This window comes from Nannobrachium achirus, assembly GCF_963921795.1.
Source record: "Nannobrachium achirus genome assembly, chromosome: 22".
Taxonomy (NCBI): domain Eukaryota; kingdom Metazoa; phylum Chordata; class Actinopteri; order Myctophiformes; family Myctophidae; genus Nannobrachium; species Nannobrachium achirus.
In genome coordinates, this window is record NC_137829.1 from 16,490,554 (window position 1) to 16,513,906 (window position 23,353).

The following is a 23,353-nucleotide window of genomic DNA, read 5'->3' on the forward strand; positions in this document are numbered from 1 at the left end:
TACAGACTCTGAAGTGATCTACAGGAACCGAGATGGTCACGTCATCAAGTTCAACATCGTCACCAACGAGACGGAAGTCGTTCTGCGGAACGTGACCTTTGTAAGAGCATCGGCTTTGATTTATAGAGCAGAACTGAAACGTTTCTATACAGTAACAGAGCTGAAAGCATTATTCAACGTTTCAGCTCTGCTACATATATAAACTTTATATAAACTCTGTTGATTGTATAATGTTCTGCCTTGGAACTGACTCTCTCTCTCTCTCTGTCTTCTCTCTCTCTCTCTCTCTCTCTCTCTCTCTCTCCCGCCAGGTTAATTTCAACGTGGCAAAGTATTCCATCTCCCCCGACTTAAAATATGTGCTGTTTGCCTACGACGTCAAACAGGTAATATGTACTATATGAGTGTTGCTGAACTTTAAGAGGGACTCATCCCGTTGATATCATCCTGTCATAAATGTCTCCTTGTGTTCTCATCCTTCTCAGAGAAGAGCAATCTGGGAACCAAAAAAAAAAAAGAAGGAAAGGAAAAACTATTTATTTGCCTCTGGGGGCACCACCTCCTTTTTTGTGTAAAATGTACAAGGTAGGCATTTAGCAGACGCTCTTAATCCAGTGCGATTTACAGTAAGTATAAGAACAGCACAAAATCAAATGCGTAGAAGTAGTAATCTTAAAAACGTAGGCAAACCAAGGTGAGCACTGTGAGCTTGTAGATCGCTGTGATGCACTGTGAGCTTGTAGATCATTGCGATGCACTGTGAGCTTGTAGATCACTGCGATGCACTGTGAGCTTGTAGATCGTTGCGATGCACTGTGAGCGTGTAGATCGTTGTGATGCACTGTGAGCTTGTAGATCGTTGTGATGCATTGTGAGCTTGTAGATCGTTGTTTGTAGATCTTCCTTAAGGGAACAACACTTATCTTAGAAAAAGAGAGGTCTTCTGCTTTGCCAGCTTGTAAAACATATTGGGTAAATGTTATTAGCAGAAGGGCTTGCACAGCCAGAGCTGTCTTGTGCTTTGCAGTGTTGATATGCGCTTGCAGCAGGTCTAAAGAACTTTTATTTGCAACAGACACCTAAGTGCCAGCTTTGCAGACAGTACACTGTGCTTCTCATCGGTCACCAAGGCGAGAACACTGGTACTTTTCGTGCATTTCATCAGTGAAATGGCATTTGCATTTACAGTGCGTTCGTTCGGCTCTGCACACCGTGCACTTTGCACCAAGACGTAGGCCAGATTTATTTGGGGCCCGGACAAAGCCAGCTGTTGGAGCTTAGCTCCTTCCAGGAGCACTGCTCAAAAACAGGTTCACTTTAGCTGGCATAAAAGTTCTCGGACCGAGAACAATATGTGTGTTGCCTATAGCAACCACTAACTAGTAGCTAAAGCTTTCAAATAACTGTAGTGGAGTAAAGAGTACAATATGTTTCTCTGAGATGTTTCGGGGGACACAGGTGCTGGTGCAGCAGTGAGATTAAGAGGCATCTTCATCATCCTCATCACGAGGCTGTTGGCTTTCTCGGTGACGCCACACATGTGTTGAAGGACGGTGGAAGCCTTGATGGATTCCCACCCCTCCCTCTTCCCTATCTACTTCTCATTTCTTTTGTTCCCTCTCAGCGCTTCTCCACTATAGGCTTATTTATTCTTTAATCACAGACAGAGGCATGAGGTGGGGGCTTAGGGTGGTCTCATCTTGTCTCATTTCCCCACCTGGAATAAATGATTTATGGTAGCTATTTGATCAACGGGATGTGATGGCTTCCTCAGGTGGAGGTTTGGAAGGGAGAGGGGGGGACCAGACAGCCCAATCTTCTTTTTATAAATCTCTGGTTTCTTTCAAAAATGGCCTGAAATTAGTTCCCTCAGGAGAGACCACAGGGGGAGATAAATGCAGTTTACCGTAGAAAGCAGGTGTCGTTCACTGCTGCTGTTTTTCCTTTTTCTCCCTGGGACATAATGGTGTTTTATATTTGTATAATTGTGTTAATTTCATGCTATGTTGATAACATTGAATACAGATATGCCACTCCAACTATTCAGGCTTGTCTAGTATTTTCCTGTTTTTTAAAAGTAAATGCATGTTTTTCCCCAGGTTCTTTTGACTGTTTAAATGTGCTAATTATTCTGTTATGTTTACTGAAAAGAAGTGTCGAGGACAGCAGCTAAACAGAATTTGAACAGCATTATCATAACAACACCTTGGCAAATGCAATGCTTTCTCGCTGACAATGTTCTAACAAGGCACTGCACTGACAATGTTCTGACAAGGCACTGCACTGAATGTTCTGACAACGCACTGCACTGTCAATCTAGCCGGGCCGGGGCGGAGCGAAAGCGAGTGTCTTATTCCTACCCGAGCTGAGGAGAGCTTTTGCAAGGACGTGTTGTGATTGGTCAGTAGCCAAACGCTCTCGCCTAAACATTATTTAATATTATGTTCCTATCGGTATGCAACTCGAACTGCGCTGAGTTGGCTCAAGCGACCTTGAGCCACGTGAGGCCTCGCCGAGCGAGCTAAAGCGAGTGAGTCGCCGGGCTGAGCGTTGTGCGGAGATGGCGCGCCTCCGTCATGGTTTTGTTAATAACTATACTTTGCCAAAACGGCAAGAGAAGCACTCACTCGTTGGGTGTGGAATCCGCTCAGCTCCGCAGAGCGTAAATATTTGGGGATGCCGTCATTTCCAGTTGAACTCTGGGATTTGTTGTCCTGGGACCACTCACGGTTGTGGTATAGGACCCTTTGTGTTTCTATCTCAGTGGTTCTCAAACTTTAAAGGAAAGACCCCCAGAATTACATATATTTGCCCCCAGTTCTGTGAGCTTGTAGATCGCTCAGACCCATTATAAAAGTCGCTCGCTCACGCTCAACTAAAAAACGGCTCGCTCCGCTCCCCGCACCGCTCGTGCTCCACTCCGCTCGTATGCTCTGATAGATCAGCAATTTTTTGGCACACTTGCATAAATGAGGCATTACGACGTAAACAATCAACTAAAATATTTAGACTAAAACGAAAGCATTTCAACACCGGCTGCTACACAAGTCCTTTTTCCAGTTTTTTCACTGTCCTGTTTCATGCCTTGGTTCTGAAGCGTGACCCATTGTTGATTTTGTTGACTAAATCTATGACGAAAGACATGATGACTAAAACTAAGACACAGTATATTGACAATTCGTCAACAAATAAGAACTAGACTAAAATGTTAGGGAGGGACTATAGTGGAGAAGAGATCCAGTAGAACTAAAAGACAAGTCGTTTTATGTTTGGTTGCACTCGGGTGTTGCTCCCTGAAAATAGCAGATCTACAAGCTACAAGCCTGTACATAAAAACAACACTATATTGGAGTGCTATGGAAGTCCTACCACGTTATACCACTGGTGCATTTTTTCCCCAAAGACAACTTAAGGAAGGACTCAATTATTAACGGTATAACAAAATTAGTTTTTCTTCTGGCCCTGGAGGCTGGCTGTTCCCCAGACGGATACAAGGTTGTTTCCAACTTATTAAAACAGAAGCCAAACATTAATTAATCGCTATAGTTTTTTTCTTTTTCTCCTCTCTCATTTTTAAGAGTTAATTTAAAGACATTTCTGCTTTATTGAACTCCGTATGGCGGAGCATTGGACGTGCACACATACAGTAACAGTAAGTGTTAGGAACACAGAAAAGAACACGCCACTGTAAGCAATGTTTCATTCATAGACTGTAAATGTGACACAATTACAATCCTAACAAACTGTCCCTTTCTTGTCAAACACAGCCGATCTACAAGCTCACAACGCCTCGCAAAAGGATAGGATCAGCATTTCGTATTCAGCAATTCAACCCTTTCTTTTGTGTGTGTGTGTGTGTGTGTGTGTGTGTGTGTGTGTGTGTGTGTGTGTGTGTGAGAGAGAGAGAGAGAGAGAGAGAGAGAGAGAGAGAGAGAGAGAGAGAGAGAGAGAGAGAGAGAGAGAGAGACATCTCAGGCCCCTATTAGACGAAAACGCGGTTCACTGTAAACGTAATGGTTTATATTCGTTTGTGGGGGGTCATTTAGACGAAAATGGCGTCTTCGGGGGGTGAAACCGTAACAAAGTGAACCCCCCTCTGAAAGTGGAATAGGTAAAAACGCTTTGTATCTCCCGCTTTCATCTAAATACCGTAAACGCAGCAAACCACTGAAAATGATAAGATGTGGGACGTCCTAGGGCTGTCCCAGTGGTGTAAACTAAAGTAACTATTAAGTACATTTTTGCTAACGTTAGCCCTAATTTATACCGTAGCTATTTGAAAATAGCCGATCTACAAGCTCACAACAACGCGTCGCGGTGCTTGTGAAAATAGCCGATCTACAAGCTCACAGCGCGTCGCGGTGCGTTGTGATAATAGCCGATCTACAAGCTCACAACGCGTCGCGGTGCGTTGTGAAAATAGCCGACCTACAAGCTCACAAGTTGTGAAAATAGCAGACAACTGCAAAAATAGCCGACGCTGAAAATAGCGACAGTAGCCTATAATGTTTATCATGACTCGATCCAACATCTATAGCTCGTCGCCGTCTGTATGTACCCCCTCCATAAGCTGCAGTAAAGGCATTGACTCCAGTCCTCTGTGTTGAAACGAAACGTGAAGTGAACGCCTTTTTCTGTATCGTATCATAAGGAATAAATATAGTCCCGGAGTGTGTATGGTACATGTGTCTGTTCCGACCGTCTGGAACAAACTTTTTAAGCATTTTTAGTTAGCCAGCCAGCCAGTCTGCCTGTGCTGTGTGACGGCAGTGAGTTGTGTTGACTGACTGAGGAGTAGAGGCGGGATGTTCGCGAACGAATCGAGTCTTTTGAACGGCTCTTTGATATGAACGATGGGATCCGGTTTGCAGTATAGGGAGCCGTTCCTTTCTAATGAACAACAGTGGTGGGAAAGGTACAACAATGTAGAAATACTCTGCCACAAGTTGAAGTTTAGAATAAAAAATGTAGGCTACTTGAGTAAAAATATCAAAGTATTGGTATCAAAATGTAGTTAAAGTAGGCTACTAATAGTAGCTAGAAAGTACTCATTATGCAAAATGTTCCATTTCACAATTTTTCCAATGAATAAAATGTAGGGAGAAAAAAACATTTGAAAATAGCAGATCTACAAGCTCACAGCTTGTAGATCGGCTATTTTCAAATGGCAGGTAGGCCTATGTAGGCTACCTATTATGTCCGAAATAAATGTATATAGGGTTAATGTATAAGTGATAATTATAATCAAAATCTACAAAGTAACTACAACTAGTGACTAGAATGAGCCAGTCTTTTGAACGGCTCTTTGAAAGGAACGGATCCCAGAGATTCGGCTCACTTCAAAGAGCCATAAATCCCATCTCTACTGAGGAGGACCAGAGAACGGAACTTGGGCAGTGCGGTCATGGCGACATGCGCCACCTAGCGACCTGGCATGCAAATTACTGCGTTTATGGACAAATTGCGTTTTCATCTAAAGACCACATAAAAAATGAAAACTAAACGGCTCTTAGCCGTTTATAGTGAAGCCTGTTTTCGTCTAATAGAGGCCTCAATGGATGCAGTTACATGGACACTATTTATTCATTCAGAATGAACTCATTCCGAACAGAGATTCATACTTTAGTTAAGTACTGTATGTAGGTATTTTTACTTTACTTGAGTATTTCCAATTCCCAATACCTTTACTTCTACTCCAAACTTACATTAACCACTTCAGCCATATACATTTTGGCCATTTGAAAATAGGCAATCTTCAAGCTCACAATAGCAGATAAAATAGCAGATCTATCAAAATAGCAGATCTATAAAGCTCACAATGCGTCGCAAAGCTTCAAAATATTCAAAATATTTGTACACAGTTGAAAACTTGAAACGGGACATGCTGCATGCTACTTTTAGTAAATTTTGATACCAATACTTTTGTACATTTACTCAAGTACATTTTGAATTCCAGAGTTTTATTTGGAACAGAGTATTTCTACATTGCAGTATCAACACTTTTACTTAAAGGGGGCCTGTCACCTAAAGCAGTGGTTCTCAACCTGTGGGTCGCGACCCCCAGGGGGGTCGCCAAAAAATTTGGGGGGGTCGCCAGATTTTTTGGTAAAAAAAAAAAAAAAAAAAAAATGTTGAAAAAAAAAAAAAAAAAAAAAGAAAAAAGAAAAATGCCTGGAAAACATTTTTATAAAAACATTTCATAGCGAAAAATCGACAAAGTGGAATGGATGTGTGTGTGACAGTGTGTCCTGGGCCTGGCTATGTATACATGCATTGTGTGTAGCAGCACGTGATCCTCCTCCTCCCTTAACCCGGAAACTCACTTATCTCAATTTAACTGGACAGCCACGCACATGAGCGAAATGCACCCAGGTAGAAAATAAATAAAACATTGTATGACCACGATATAAAAGTCATGGACAAGTGGGTTATCAGAAAACGTCCGCACCCTGAAACAGGCCAAGAACAAGCGTCTCAGGAGGAGCCACCAACAACAGGTGAAGATAAAGATGAAGATGAGCCGGCATGTTGTTCTGCAAACATTGCTGCAAAACGAAAACATGTGTCAAAGTCGGCAAATCCCACGTCCACGTCCAAGCGCCGAAAATATCAAGCAGAGTTTTTGCAGTATGGGTTTACGTGCCATGTGAAGGATAACATTGATTACCCACTGTGTGTTCTTTGTAATGAGTTACTTGCTAACGAGAGCTTGAAACCCTTCCAACTTAAAAGACATTTGCAAACGAGACATGAGGATGATATCAACCAACCATTGGAATATTTTCGTGAAAAGGAGAGTGGCCTGGGCGGACTACAGACAAGAATAACTGAATATGTGTCAATCCCTTCCAAAGCACTGGCAGCTTCTTTTGAAGTGGCACATCTTGTGGCCAAACAAAAAAAACCATACACAATCGCAGAAGAGCTCATCCGCCCAGCAGCCCAGGCAATGGCAAGGCATATGCATGGAGACGCAATAGCAAAATCATTTGAGACCATCCCGTTATCAGATGACACTATGTGCAGGCGTATTGGTGAAATGGCAAATGACATTAAATGTCAGGTCACTGAGCGAATGAAGAAAAGTGGGTCGTTTTCACTGCAGATGGACGAATCAACGGACGTTGCCAACTGCGCCAATTTGCTTGTCTTTGCAAGGTACAGCCACAAAGGAAAAATAAATGAAGAGCTGCTGTTTTGCATGTCCCTGGAGGGGACGTGCACGGGACAGGACATCTTTAATGCAGTGGACAGTAAACTGCGCGAAGAGGGACTAAGTTGGAAACACTGCAAATCTGTGTGCACAGATGGAGCTGGTGCTATGCAGGGATCAAGAAAGGGATTAAAAGCCAAAGTTAGGGAGGTGGCGCCCCATATTAAATTCACCCATTGTATGATTCACCGCAAATCACTGGCGAGTAAGCCCCTAACCCCAGAGCTGCAGGAGGTGCTACAAACGGCAGTTAAAATAGTAAATTTTATCAAATCCCGCCCTTTACAGTCCAGATTATTTGCAACACTTTGCCAAGAAATGGGATCTGAGCATGAAATCCTACTTTTCCACACAGAGGTGAGGTGGCTCTCACGGGGCAGAGTACTGACCAGACTGTTTGAACTGCGTGAGGAGGTGCGGGTGTTTTTAACAGAGCATCAGTCTCCCCTTGCTGCCCACTTGAGTGACCCTCGCTGGGTTTGTGCCCTGGCATACTTGGCAGGAATATTTGATAAACTCAACACACTAAACCTGTCGCTCCAAGGCTCAAACAATAACATTCTCAATATTTCTGATGAGATCGCTGGGTTTCAGAGGAAGCTGGAACGCTGGGCAACGCGAGTCAATGAGGGTAATATTGACATGTTTCCAGAGCTCGAGGATTTCATGGATAATTATGACATAAATAGAGACATCATAAACGGAGATATCATCTCTCATCTGAGAGGTTTGACTGACTGTTTCCGCAAATACTTCCCAACAGATGACGCTCCAGAAAGATATGATTGGATACGCTATCCCTTTACCGAGTCCACGGGCGCACACTTGTCATCAGAACTGCAGGACGCGCTGTTGGACCTTTCAGCCGATAGGACATTGCAGATCAAGTTCAAATCATCCACACTGGAGGAAAACTGTGGCTGCGCAATATACTGAACTGTCAAAAGCAGCAATGGATGTTCTGATTCATTTTCCGTCCACTTACCTATGTGAAAAGACGTTCTCTGCGCTCACATATATAAAATCAAAATACAGATCACGACTCACCAGAGTTGAAGATGATCTCCGTGTTGCTGTGAGCAATATTGAGCCTAGATTAGCACTTCTCTGTTCAAAGAAACAAGCGCAGCCATCCCACTAACCTCAAAAGGTAGGCATATGCCAAAACAATTCATAAATTGTTCATAAAAAAAAGTGCTGTCAAGATGTTATGCCGGTTACATTTAATAGTGTGGATGGAAACGAAGGTGTAGTTCACATATAGATGTAGGCCTATTTGTTTCCCTTTTTGTTTTTCTTTTTTGCTGGACAGTTTAATGTAAAATGTTAAGAGCATATGAATGCAGCTGTCAGTGCTGTCAGATACGGTTACATTATATTGTTTGGAAACCAGTGCATAGTTTCCCATATTTGTTTCCCCTTTGTTTGCTGGACAGTTTCATGTAACGTTACGAGCATAATTAATGCAGCCGTCAGATCCAGTTAAATGATAGACCTATATTGTTTCTCCCTTTTTTTTCTTTTATTGCTGGACAGTTTCATGTGGCTAAAAACGTTAAGAGCATAATTAATGCAGCAATAAGAAAATAAATGCGTCATTATTCATATCACGTGTCAGTGTTGTTTTCTCTGCATAACTTTAAGACGTAGCCTAGTAGTGAAAACAGCCGATCTACAAGCTCACAATGCGGCGCGGTGAGGCGGGGCGGGGGGGGGGGTCCGTAAGGGCCGGGGGTCGCGAGTCAAAATGTGATTATTTTGGGGGTCGCGGCCAGAAAAGGTTGAGGACCCCTGACCTAAAGGGTTACTGTCACTTTAAGAATCATCTTAACTCTTACTGTGCCAATCCCGAACTAGTTCGGCTTTATATGGACCTTATCAGGGTGCCGATCCCGAACTAGTTCGGCTTTAAAAAAAAAAAAAAGAAAAATGTATTTTTGTTTTCCCGAGCCGGGCCGCCGGCCGTCATCTGTTTACACGGCCCGCGAGAGCATCGCGCCGCCGTTATTTACCATCCACTCCAATGCAATCCAGGATCTTTAGAGCTCATTTTCTCTGTTCCATGCATATCCATGAGGTGTGCAAGGTTTAATCATGGCTAAATCGCCGAAAATAGGGCTTCTAAAATGCTTGGTAGCCAATAGCTAACTTCAAGCTAACTTCATCCTGTCCCTGTTCATGACACAAAGGAAAGTGTTCAGGCGCGTCATGGCTGCGCACGGCTTGTGCATATACAACGCTTGTCTATGAGAGATTCTATGGCCATTGGGTGCCCTCTAGTGGTGAAAATGTGGCACTGAATGTGTTAAAAAACAAGTTAATATTTTTATGATGTCATTGTGGGGATGCGCATTTATAAGCCAATCAAATTAAGATTACATTTGAGTACTTTTCCCACCACTGCTGCCTCTGCTGTGTCAGATTGTGATCCACAGCCCTGGTAGAAACTCTTCTCACAAATGTTTGGGAAACAGCACCTCCCACTGCTCAACAGAAGGCTTGCTAACCATTAGCTCTCATGGCTCTCAATGGCTCCAAAAAAATAAGAATATTGTGTATTTTTTTTCCTAAGTACAGGTTTACATATATTTTTTTGAAATATTCAAAACCTTTTTTTTCCTTTGTTTTAATTTAGATTTTTATGGCATACAGCTCATGAAAATCAACCTCCACAGTGTGGCGCAAAACCAGCATTGCATTGTATTGCTGGTGTTGGTCCACTGTGTTTTATCAAGTTCAGAGTCAACACAACCATCTACCCTGGGATTAGGGTTTACATGGATTTTGTTTTTGCTCATAAAGACACGGTTTTAACCCATTAAGAGCTTGTATGTCTGCTATTTTTTAAAACAGGCCAATCTGTCAATGGCAGTGAATGAGTTGTTTAATGGACACTGTAGGATTTCACTGTGTGCATGAAGAGATCTGTGGCTTGAATCGCGTGTGTGTGTGTGTGTGTGTGTGTGTGTGTGTGTGTGTGTGTGTGTGTGTGTGTGTGTGTGTGTGTGTGTGTGTGTGTGTGTGTGTGTGTGTGTGTTTGGGCTTGATGACTTTGTTAGTGCCAGAACCCCCATTACCGGCTCATTGTGATAGGAACACAATGAGGGGGTTAATTTACGTCCGGACACTGCATCCAATAACAGCATCATAATTCCCTTTTGCTGGATGTACCTAAGGCAATTATAAAGTCCTTTGTTAAGAAATAATCCTGCTGGTCATAAACCTGCATCCTGCTATACAGTGTTGATTTTGACAGCACATTTTGATTTCTCCACCAGTCCCTCCCTAACATTTTACGGTTCCATGTCATTTTCCCGACCTCCCAGTTTCCCGCTCCACCCAATTTTCCGACCACGACTACCAAAACCTAAAGCTTAACCCTAGCCCTAACCTCAGAAAAACTAACGCTAGTGAATGCTAACCTGCCGAAGCTGGTGAATGCTAACCTCCGACTCTCCTGACTCTAGTTCCGAAAGTCGGTCCAAACCCCAGACGCTGGGGACGCAACGCAGGCCAGCTAATTGTTTCATTGGGTGATCACTGACTGAGTTTGGCATAGGCCGATATCAGGCGACTTGTCATCCTATCGCTCCGATTTACAGGTTATTGTTGATGTTTTGATTGTTTTTCTTTTTTTATATAATATTTTTATGCATTTGATGTATTAATGTTGATGTATTGCTCTATTACCATGTGCTGTCCTTGCTTACTGTAAATCGCTCTGGATTAAGAGAGTCTGCTAAATGCCTAAATTGTAAATTGTCACAGTGTATTTAGATATCGTTGCTGTCGGGCAGAAATCTCCTATCGCCATATTCTAACTTTTTGTGTTTTTTGTTGTTGTAAATTAACACCCTATCATATCCCACAGTGTCACACAAAAGGAATAAAAAGCAACGGATCCACAAGCTCCAAGCGTGACGTTTCGAGCTTGTAGATCTGCTACTTTTGCTACTTTTGAATTTGGATCCTGAAAAGTGACAGTTTTGGACATAATTAATGAGGTTTATCTTAATGTGGGGGGGGGAAGAAGGCGGTCTTTAGCTTCCAGGCGGGCGCTGCGATGGTAGCGGTGCTTTCGAAGAGTTCCTTCTCACCAGCAGCCTGTTTTAAGTGATAAGTCTCTCTGTACGGGACGCAGAGGGAACACGGCCATTCGTCAGAGCCGTCAGCCAGCCAGCCAGCGACCGGCCGACCACTCCTAGCGCGGCAGATTACTCACCGCGGCTTGTCAACATTATTTTGGCGAGCGGCTCCCCTGATCGCTCATCAATCTCGGCCCCTATCACCGTTCGCGCCAAAGCCTCCTCGAGAAGCCCTAACCGCTCTGCATAACTCAAGCAGCTCCAACGGCCGCGTCCTTTACAATTGAAGGAGGCCCTTTTAATTCAAGCCATCCATCCCCCGATGCAGGCTTTTCCCTTCTACTGAGCTCTCGCATACATCAACCCCAGTGGAGAGGAACTGAGTACACGTACATACCTGCTTGTACTTAAGTGACGCAAAGATATTTGTTTGACTTTCTTTCAATATTTTCCTAGATCCTAGATTTCAACTACACTTACTATCAACTATGAATAGTACTTGTCTGACTTTATTCCATCCATCCATCCATCCATCCATCCATCCATCCATCCATCCAGCCTTCCCCTCCCAGATAAACTTTCTTTTGCAGCGCGCTAATCCTCCCACAGTTTTTGTGGCACACACTTGGGCCACATGTCAAATCGAACGGCTTCACCGGGAAAGTTTAATTTGATATAAATGTATTTGTGAATTAATTTTCTCCATTGACTTTAATTAAAAATTACACATTTCCCAAATATGGAGATGACTGACATCATAGATGTATGACATCATAGACCACATGAGACTGACACAGTATGTCCACATACTGTATGGGCATTCCAAGATATGGGCTTAATATTGATGACATCAGGGATCTCCATATATGGGCATAAAAAGGACAAGGATGGAATGGTTAGCACACACGCTCAAGGGGCTCAAAGGGACAAGGACTGACAGAAACAGAGATGTTTGCAAGTGTGACTCGCGTCACGGCAACCACACTTGCAATTTCCAATTACATCTTTCTAGTTCATATACTTGTCATATCAGTGGTGCTCAAACTCATTATACAGTATATTGGCCGCATCCCAAAATATTGTTCCAGGGACCCCCAAGAAGCAAAGATTTGAGTTGAAAATGTTCGCTTTAGAATGGATGTATTCAAAGATTTAATTAGCATATCCACAGGCTCATAGCTATGAGCTTGTAGATCTGCTATTTGTGAATCTATAACGTGGTTACACAACATGCTTTCCCAGTGTTAATGTTTTAAGAGGTTAACATCCACCATTTTTTCAATCTCTACCAATGGCAAAGGAAATACATTTACATTACAGCTGTGGTCAACCAATTATAAATTTACATATGATAAATATTTGCAGAGGATAAAGCATGCATTCCCAGTTATTTCTTAATACGCTTTTCACTCATTTAAATTGTTAGATTATATTCAGTCGGACGTGAATGAGGCCCTCTCTCTCTCTCTCTCTCTCTCTCTCTCTCTCTCTCTCTCTCTCTCTCTCTCTCTCTCTCTCTCTCTCTCTCTCTCTCTCTCTCTCTCGCCTGGGTTTGTTCAGAGGTTGATTGTGTGGTGATGACTTTATTTCCAGCAGGTGGAATTAAAATGTCTGCCCTCCCAGCTGTCAGCCATGCAGATGACATTAATGACACTGTGTCTATCATTGGAAACAGAAGGTCATTTCGCAGGCCTGTGACAGCTAGCCCTGTGTCATTTCATCTTTCACTTTCCCACTTGTGTCTGTCTGTCTGTCGGTCTGTCGGTCTGTTGGTCTGATTGAACTGGTAGATTATATTTTATTTAGTGGTTTACAAAAAATAACCTGTCTGTATGTCTGTCTCTCTCTCTCTCTCTCTCTCTCTCTCTCTCTCTCTCTCTCTCTCTCTCTCCTGCAGGTGTACAGTCAGTCCTTCATGGCGTCCTATAGCATCTACAACATCCATACACGGTACAGTATTTGTGTTATCCTCTTGTGTGTACACATATGCTACCCGACATGTACCAGTAATCAGTGTGGATTCCAATTTCTGCTTTATATCGTTTCACGTCGACTCCCCATTTCGGATCCGTAATATTTTTTGAAAGGTTTTCACAAATCTTTTGAAAATAGCAGATCTACGAATTCACACTGTGAGCGTCGACTTCTGTCAAATGGGCGCAACGTATATAGGATGTGGTTAATGTGTGTTTTGTAATAATAATCTAAATCTACAAAGTAACGGTACAATATTTGCCTCTGAGATGTAGTGGAGTAGAAGTAAAAGTACTGACAATGGGAAATAGCCTACTCCAGTAAGTACAAAGTAAATACATTGCCTAAAATGTTACTCAAGTACAGTGCTTGAGTAAATGTACATTTAAAGTAGTTAATTTACTCTGCTGCCTGTCAGTATAAAGGAGAAGAGTGCCTGTCCAACAGTATGTTGTTGGTAACATCGCTACTCCCGCTGCTCCAAAAATGTCAACACAGGCCTTTATAAATAAAAAGCATCATTTTGTAGAAGCGATCGTGTAGACAGGAAGCAGAAGGTTCTTCCCAGCCGAACAGATGTTTACAGACAGTGCTGAAGAGGATCTGACGGTTGATTGACAGGCCACAAGGTTCACAGGAGAGACAACCAAACAGGAACACATAGTGGTAGACCGCCCTCAAATACGGCAGACAGCCGGGGGCATGGGCAATATGCAAATGAAAACCATTAAAAGAAGAAAACGTTGCTGTTGCGGTCGGGAACCTCTTTTTTTTAACCCATTTCCAACCATGGGATTAGTCCTCAGTAAAGCTGGTTGCACACCTCTGCATTTTATCGGCCGAATATAGGAGCGAATTTTGGAGCACGAAAATAAAAAAATCTACCCCACATTATGTCAATCAAGTTTGCACATTGCCGCCCGTTTCGTGTATTTTCGGACAACCAGCTTAATGCTCATTATAAAATGGTACTATTTTGTTCTACTCTGTCTGTGGCCGCATCTCAGGTTCTTAAATGAAATCCTATTTCCTACACTTCTATCCTTTCCTTGTATGTTAGTCCCACTGAGTAAGCATGTAGGAAACGAGAAGAGGAGAGAGGAAAGGAGGAAATTTGGGTTTAGAGAAGCGAGACGTGAATTAAGCGTCATGTTATGCAACGTCCATTTCTGATGACAACAACACAGCTGAGGTGCAAAGGGGCGTTCGATTGTCACCTGGACTGAAGCATCAAGGTTTCTTACATCCTACCTCCTCATTGATGCCTCCTGATCCTATTTCCTATGTCGCGTTGCAAGGCGTTGTGAACATGTAGATCGGCTATTTTCACAATGTCTGCCTCTAATATTAGACAACTGACGTTAATTTGTCATTTTAGAGGTATCAGAAAGTCCTTAAATTGTCACTTTAGAAAAGTGCATATAACCTCTATACACTTAAACTGTATGTCGGTTTGTTTACTGTTGAGTGAGAAAACAAGTTAATCATCTGGGGACCCCCCCAAATAATTTGGGGACCCCCCCTGGGGGTCCTGACCCACAGGTTGAGAACCACTGCTCTAGAGGTGGTCAACTCTGTGTTGTGGTTGTTTTCCAGGGAGTTGTGGGAGCTGGACCCTCCAGAGGTGGTCAACTCTGTGCTCCAGTTCGCCTCCTGGGGAGTGACCGGACAGCAGCTGGTGAGTCAGACCTTCGACCTCTTAAACACCAATAGATTTGTGTTGTACGAACCCGCCTGTCTCGATTGATTGAATACTTTATTAAATGCCCACGACGTGCCAACGTGTCAAACTCTTTGATGTCTCTGTGTGCCTTCGACACGTCGCGGGGGGTCTTACACACCCGCCTGTGAAGAGAAACACTCCATTTCCCGAAATGCAACAGGGTATTTTCTAACCCTTAAAGCTGCACAACCAGTAGTAACAGCTAAACACCTAGAGGCCCAATTCCAATGTCCTCCCTAAGCCCTGTTGACTGTTAACTCACTGACTTAAGTGACGTCAACATGGTAAGGGCTTGAGGGTACACCCCCCTAGTGGTGAGCAAAATAACTTCTGGGGACTCAGCTAGAGGGTACAGCTCTAAAATGAGTTATTCTTTTTAACTAAATATATATATTCCATTCCGTTTCCTTTTTAACAGTGAGAAAGCACACCTGTTTGTTGACTTTCTAACTGCGATTCATGATTAATTTGCATACATCTGGAGGATTCCCCAAGTAACGCTATGAACTGTGGGTAATTCCTTTGCCAAAGGCTGCAAATGTACGGACTTACGGAAAGTCAACACAAAGGGGCGTTCCCGCACCCTCACTGACTTACGGTCCCTTATGCTCCAACGTGAACGTGCACGTTGACTTTGGCTAAGTCAGTGAGTCAGCAAGTCAACGGATTGGAATTGGGCCAGAATGAACATAGAACAGGGAGCTGCTTAAATAGACTGCTTGAGATGCATTTTGGGTAAGAGGGCGTATGAGAATTAAGCTTGAAACCAATGAGAATGAACATGAGGTGACAGACTGCTCTGTGGGAGTGTGAATGAATTAACTTGTTAACGAATGAAGAGGGTAGATAGCAACAACCACATTCTGCCTCTCCATATATAAAAGAACTTCCGCGGGCTCAATATACAAGACAGAATTTAAGAAGGGAACTTAAAGCCATGCATTACGAGTGTGCAAAAGGAGAGTATGATGTGGTTGGGCCTCCTCTGAAGAACTCGACAGTCGACACACGTCACTGAAACTATACTTGCAATGTCCCAGAATTACACCTTTTTAGCAATCGCTACTCTTTTTCAATAGCTAAAGTATAAAATAATTCCAGGTGTTAATGGGTTAACATTATATACAATGGCTGAAACATTTTTTTTAATTTTTTTATGTTTGATATCATTGAAACAACTCAGATCTTGAGTATGTGGGCTCTTTCTTCTTTTTCAGAAGGGTGTCTGAAGTTTGAGAGTCGCTGATGTAGTGTAACGTGTAACTAGTTCCCCTCACGGGGACACAATTTATCGTCACACACTCTACACACAGTACTCAGCACTTCCTAATGAGAACAACCTTAATGGCTTCTTGATCGTGTGTGTCCCCCACCCCCCACCCCCCACCCCCCCCCCCCCCCCCCCCACACACACACACACACACACACACACACACACACACACACACACACATAGATCACAGTTTCATGAGATTCTGGCGTTGCTAACGATGCAGAGTCGCCCGTTGAGAGAGAGAGAGAGAGATAGAGAGAGAGAGAGAGAGAGAGCGAGAGAGCACATCTGCCTACCTCCCCTGTATCCCCCCATAATGACTTCCAAATCCAGCTAACGTTTGATTTATGTCCGAATCAGCGCCCTGAGCGCTTCCAAAGGCAGGCGAAGCACACGCGCGGCGCTGCTGCTGTTTTAGAGCGACCATCAACACAAATAGCTTTCCTTCCATCTGTCCTGAGCAGATAAAAACAAAAGAGGTTCGATGGAAACCAAATTATCATCTAATTAGCTTCCCTAAAGATGTCAGCCTGCGCTGTGTATATGTGTGTGTGTGCATGCATTTGAATTGCCACTAACAGAACACACACACACACACACACACACACACACACACACACACACACACACACACACACACACACACACACACACACACACACACACACACACACAGACAGACCTTTAGCATGCTTTTTTGTGTATAAAACAGTGTCGTATAAAAATGAAATAAAGAGGTATAGCTGCAGGGTGCAGTGGTTCTCAACCAATTATTTTGGGGGGTCCCCCCATTTAAAATATGATTATTTTGGGGGTCGCGGCCTGAAAAGGTTGAGAACCACTAAGTGTAGCGTCCTTGAGGGGAGAAGAGGGATGGAACCGAGCCTTTCTGTAGTGTCCTTGGGCCCTACAGAGCCCAGGGGAGAACAGGTATGGAACTGGGCCTTTTCTGCTTCACAGCACATTCCCAGGGGCCCAGATCTGCTCCAAATGGGCTCATTCATCTTCCTGGTCAAATATAGCCACTAAATGTGCTTCTCAGCTGAGGAATACCTAAGTGAGGACAGCATGCATACTGAATGTCAACCAGAAGAACCAGGTGGATTGGACACAAGTCACACAACTAGAGGTTCAGGCCGCTATACGCAGACCTGACAACTACGCAATGCCCAGGCACGTGCACACATAGACATCAAAGGGGGCTTGAGCCCCTGCCCTTTTATCCACCTGTAAAAAGGGCCCTCTCCAGGCCATGAATGCATTTTTTACTATGTTGAAAGAAATGCTAACGCCCTCTTTCCATGCCATACCTGAAGTCAGCATTCAAGAGAATTAGCTTTGTCCAAACACTCCTGAACGTGAATACAGCATCTTATGTTGAACAAATGGCCCTCTCTGTGTAGAAATCCATTCTCTATGCCACATCTAGTATTGACTTGATTATGATTATTTCTGTGTGGTATCAACCACCGAAATAGCCGACCTCCAAGCACACAACAAGTTGTGAGCTGGGAGTTCTGCTATTTTCGATATTTTCACCAAAAGGCCTTTTTAGAAATTTCAGCCCCTGCGTCTCTAACATTCTCTGCACGTCCCTGGTCATGTCAATCCGTCCAATCTGTCTGAGTTATGGGTTTGTCAGAGTACCCCTTGTACCTGTCTGTCCGTGTCCGTTTTGTGCCCATATATGGAGATCAGAGGTTGCGTTAGTCCGGTAATTGCTGGCTTGGTCCTTTTTTTAAAGGCCAAGACTGAAAATAATAATCTTAATCTTGAAATGTCAAAGGCGCCTCTCTGTTAGAGACTGTAGCTATTCTTTAGCTCTCTGTCTCTCTCTCTCTCTCTCTCTCTGTCTCTCTCTCTCTCTCTCAAAGCTGCTCCGTTTCACAGTAGACTAGTAGGCTTCACTTTTGAGGAGTTCTGTGTGGAACTGCCACGGAATACACAAAGTTCTTCTTATTCAAGAACAATGCACATGCATTCCATTGAAGATGAAACATCGTCAGGTCACGTTGCGTGATTAAACCAATGCATGCACAATTCTAGCCTAAATATTTCATCCCCTTGTGCAATTTTGACCCGTGGTCACGCTACACTAGCTCTCTATTCTTCCTTCTCAGTGCAGAGAGCATTGTGTATTCCAGTTGATACAGTAAAAAAAAAAAGAAAAAAAAGAAAACCACTCTTTTCTCTAAATCTTCTGTCTTCTCGAGCAAAACAGCTTTCCCTCTGGGGGTGATTAAAGCTTTGAGCATTTAAACCCAGACAAATCGCTGAGTGTGAGCTTGCGGCCAGCACTCCGGAGCAAGGCCTTTAGTGGTGGATGTTTGCGTGAGCGCTCTTGAAGACCCGTGGCTGCTAAGGTCAGCCAGAGAAGGCCCTGGCTGAGCTGTTACTGTCTGGACAAGACATCAGGGGTCAGGGGTGGTGTCCACAGAGCCCCTGCCCTTTTATCCGCCTGTAAAAAGGGCCCTCTCCAGACCATTAATGCATTTTTTACTATGGTGAAAAAAAATGCAAACGCTTTGCATGCCATACCTGAAGGCAGCATTCAAGAGAATTGCCTTTGTCCAAACACTCCTGAACGTGAATGCAGCATCTTATGTTGAACGAATTTCCCTCTCTGTGTAGAAATCCATTCTCACCACATCTCCAGTATTGACTTGATTATGCTTATTTCAGTGTGGTATCAAGCACCGAAATAGCCGACCTCCAAGATCACAACAAGTTGTGAGCTGGGAGGTCTGCTATTTTCGATATTTTCACCAAAAGGCATGTTTTAGAAATGTCAGCCCTTGCTTCTCTAAAATTCTCTGCACGTCCCTGGTCATGTCGATCCGTCCAATCTGTCTGAGTCATGGGTTTGTCCTCCCCTTGTACCTTGTACCTTGTGTCTGTCCGTGTCCGTTTTGTGCCCATATATGGAGAGAGGTTGCGTTAGTCCGGTAATTGCCGGGTTGGTCCTTTTTTTAAAGGCCAAGACCGAAAATAATAATCTTAATCATGAAATTTCAAATACGCCTCTCTGTTAAAGACTCTCTAGCTCTCTCTCTCTCTCTTTCTCAAAGCTGCTCTGTTTCACAGTAGACTAGTAGGCTTCACTTTTGAGGAGTTCTGTGTGGAACTGCCACGGAATACACAAAGTTCTTCTTACTCAAGAACAATGCACACGCATTCCATTGAAGATGAAACAGAGACAGCTGTCCATTTCATTGCCAGGTCACGTTGCGTGATTAAACCAATGCATGCGCGATTCTAGCCTAAATATTTCATCCCCTTATGCCAGGGGTGGGCACCTTTGATGATGGAGAGGGCCACTATATTTTCACACTCACTGCAGAGGGCACATTGCATATACAGTCAAGCGTAGCAAAAGTGGCCGATCTACAAGCTCAAAATGCGTCACTGTGCGACACATTTTGAGCTTGTAGATCTGCTATTTTTTAATTGGAATTGTTTTTTTTTAGCTATTTTTACATTTGAATCCTGAAAATTTGCATTTTTATTTAATTTCAAATGCATTTATATGTTCTTAACTTTATGAACTTAAATATAAATACTTTGGACAATGGACATAAAAAAGACTAGTACTAGTCATTAAGCTACGAATAGAGACTGAAGTAATTAAAGCGGGTTATGTTTGCATGTTTAGAATTGTAACAGCTGAAATCAATAATATATCAGTATTCCGATATTAACCAGCGAGCCGCATTAAATGAAGGTGGGGGCCGCATGTGGCCCCCGGGCTGCCAGTTGCCCATGTTTGCCTTATGCAATGTTGCCCCGTGGTCACGCTATACTAGCTCTCTGTTCTTCTGTCTCAGTGCAGAGAGCTTGGTGTATTCCAGTTCATACAGTAAAAAAGAAGAAAAAAAACACTCTTTTCTCAAAATCTTCTGTCTTCTTGAGCAAAACACCCTTCCCTCTGGGGGTGATTAAAGCTTTGAGCATTTAAACCCAGACAAATCGCTGAGTGTGAGCTGCGGCCAGCACTCTGTAGCAAGGCCTTTAGTGGTGGGTCTTTGTGTGAGCACTCTTGAAGACCCGTGGCTGCTCAGGTGCTCAGGTCAGCCAGAGAAGGCCCTGGCTGAGCTGTTACTCTTTGGACGTGACGTCAGGGGTCAGGGGTGGTGTCCACAGAGAGCCAACGCTCTGAGCTGGCAGCAGCACTTTTCCATGCATTTCTATAGACCAGGGGTCTTCAGCGTTTTCAGGCCAAGGACCCCTTAGTTGAGAGAGATTCCATATAGTTTCGTAGTTTGACAGCACAATCATCTGTGTATTTTGGATTCATTTTAATGTGTGTTTTCAAATATCTAACCACTTGAACGGTCAATAATTAATACATTTGATCTTTCACGCTGTACTTAGTCTGCTTTTTTCCACTCTACACCAAACCTCTTTGCTGTAAATAGCCGATCTACAAGTTCACAACGCCTCGCCTCGCAGGGAGTTTCTATCACACAAAGATTTGGAGGGCCCCCTGTACTGCCTGTAGTAACTCTGAGGATCCCGTTGAAGACCCTTGCTATAGACCGTTTTCCTGAGTGCTCCCCTGTAGAGGGCGCCATTGCTGCGGTGTCAACAGTAGTGTAAAGTCACTAGTAGCCTATACATTTACTTAAGTACTGTACTTAGTACAGTTTTGAGGTATTTGTACTAGACAGATATTGTACTTTTACTCGGCTACATTTTAACTTTAGTTTCTAGTTACTTTTCTGATATAAATTATAATCCACTTTTTTTATTTTTTTATTCATGTTTATTTTTGATTTTTTTCACACATAACACAATACATACACTCACACAATCACACCTTAATCCACTTTAGCCCTATTTTATATCCAGGCTATTTGAAAATAGACGATCTACAAGCTCACAACGTGTCGCATCGTGGCGCGTTGTGAGCTCTCAGATCTGCTAAGTATTTTGATACCAATACTGTCCAATACTGTTATACTTTTACTCAAATACATTTTGAATTCCGGACTTTTACTTGTAACCAAGTGTTTCTATACTGCAGTATTGATACTTTTACATTTGACCCACGCTACTGTTATTTAATATAAAACGACATCCCAACTTTTATCGGGGAAAAGCACTCCACGGCCGGGTTTGAAAAGCATTCAATGTGTTAATAGTAGAGAGAGAATTGGAGAGGGTCCTTGTATAGAGCCCATGATTTTGTATAGAGCCCATGCTTTTTGTAACTCCCTCTTCCACGCATGGGGAGGGCCCCAAACTGAGCTCACACTTCCTTCAGTGCATGAGGAGTGAGCAAGCCACTTCTTATCACCTGATAGAGGGGAGCTTCCCCTGTTGGACGTAGCCCGTTATTCCAACCAGTTCATTTCTCCTCCATCAGGTGCCCCGGGTGGCATTATATTTTTGTGAGGGTATCTACCCTAGGAGAACAAGCAACTCCACACAGAAAGGCCCTTTTGCCAAACCCACCTAGGGTGTGGGCGCTGATGACACGGAGGAGAGAACACTCCCACAGCGTCCCCCGGCAGGAATTGAACCCAGGACCTTCTAGTTGTGAGGCGACAGCGCTACCGACTTAGCCACCATGCCCCTGAAGATGTTTTTTTTACATGCTAACTGTAGGCTCTTTCTCCTATTTTAATCTGTGACCAAAACATTATCTCTCTCTCTCTCTCTCTCTCTCTCTCCGCACAGATCTACATATTTGAGAACAACATCTATTACCAGTCAGACGTGAAGAGCAACGCTCTCAGACTGACCTCCTCGGGGAAAGAAGGCGTCATCTTTAACGGCATTGCAGACTGGCTCTACGAAGGTAAGGTAATTGATCCTCTACTGAAGTGGTTCTCAACCCATGGTTTGGGACCCCTGGGGGGGGTCCCCAAATTATTTTGGGAGGTCACCAGATGATTAACATAATGTGCAACATTGTTTTCTCTCTCAATAGCATGCTCACAACACCTCGCAACGTGAGGCGTAGTGAACATGTAGATCTGATATTTTCACAATAGAACCGTGTTATACAAAATGTAATGCCTCGACTCTTAGTGCTCGTCGGGGTGGAGGGTATGCGTGCGTGTGCACGCATACCATCAATCATATTGCGTGTGCACGCAATATGATTATGTTCTGGGTCGCGGCCTGAAAAGGTTGAGAACCAGTGCTGTACTATGGCATCAATTCACCTCTACAGTACCGTAACTGTACTATGACATCAATTCACCCCTACTGTACCGCACTGTTGCGTTATGAGGCGCTGTGAGCTTGTAGATGAGCTATTTTCACAATATGTAAGTTATCTCGTATCTCCAGATTTAAACTTTTTACTTTTCTTTTTTCTTTTTTGGAAATGAATGCCATACTGTCATGCTACAGTGTCACACAAAATAAGTAATTCTGAAAAGAAACAGTTTTGGACATAATGAGGTATCATATACATATGGACAGACACGTGCAGAGAATGTTAGAGAGGCAGGGGCTGACATTTATAAAAGGGCCTTTTGGTGCTGCGACACGTTGTGAGCTTGGAGGTCGGCTATTTTTGATGCTTGATACCACACCGAACTAAGCATAATCAAATCAAATCAAATCGGCATGGATTTCTACACATAGAGGGAAATTCTCAGCAAGAGCCGCTGATACAAACGACCTACGGCCTGGTCGCGACTTAGGCCACGACTTGGAGGTCGTAGGTCCCGGTTCTGGAGGTTTTGCGCGATCTCGGTCGTAATTCAGCGACCTGGGAAGTCCGCGATCGAAACTCTACGCTTGCTAAGGGAAGGGACGCGAGTTTAGAAACTCTACGCTTGCTAAGGGAAGGAGCGCCGCGATCGAAACTCTACGCTTGCTAAGGGAAGGGACGCGAGTTTAGAAACTCTACGCTTGCTAAGGGAAGGAGCGCTCGTTTTCAACAGCGTCGGCAGGTTAGCTACTCAGTGTCGGCAGGTTAGGGTTAGGGTTAGGGTTAGGGTTAGGGTTAGGGTTAGGGTTAGAGTTGGGGTTAGGGTTAAGGTTAGGGTTAGAGTTAGAGTTGGGGTTAGGGTTAAGGATAGGTTTTGGTGCACCTCGCGCGGTCCAAGTGACTACAATGGAGCGCTTCC

General features: G+C 43.6%; 1 protein-coding gene across 1 annotated transcript in view; it reads left to right on the top strand.

Annotated features, from left to right (window-relative positions):
• The window catches only part of dpp10 (dipeptidyl peptidase like 10), a gene marked incomplete at both ends in the record, with an annotated part of 261,000 nt that overhangs the window by 207,505 nt on the left and 30,142 nt on the right, over window positions 1-23,353 (top strand). Inside the window, 5 exons of the mRNA XM_080752963.1 lie at window positions 6-100; window positions 312-386; window positions 13,196-13,248; window positions 14,869-14,950; window positions 21,948-22,068. Coding sequence (XP_080609089.1) covers window positions 6-100; window positions 312-386; window positions 13,196-13,248; window positions 14,869-14,950; window positions 21,948-22,068 — 426 coding nt within the window. The remainder of the gene's footprint in view (window positions 1-5; window positions 101-311; window positions 387-13,195; window positions 13,249-14,868; window positions 14,951-21,947; window positions 22,069-23,353) is intronic.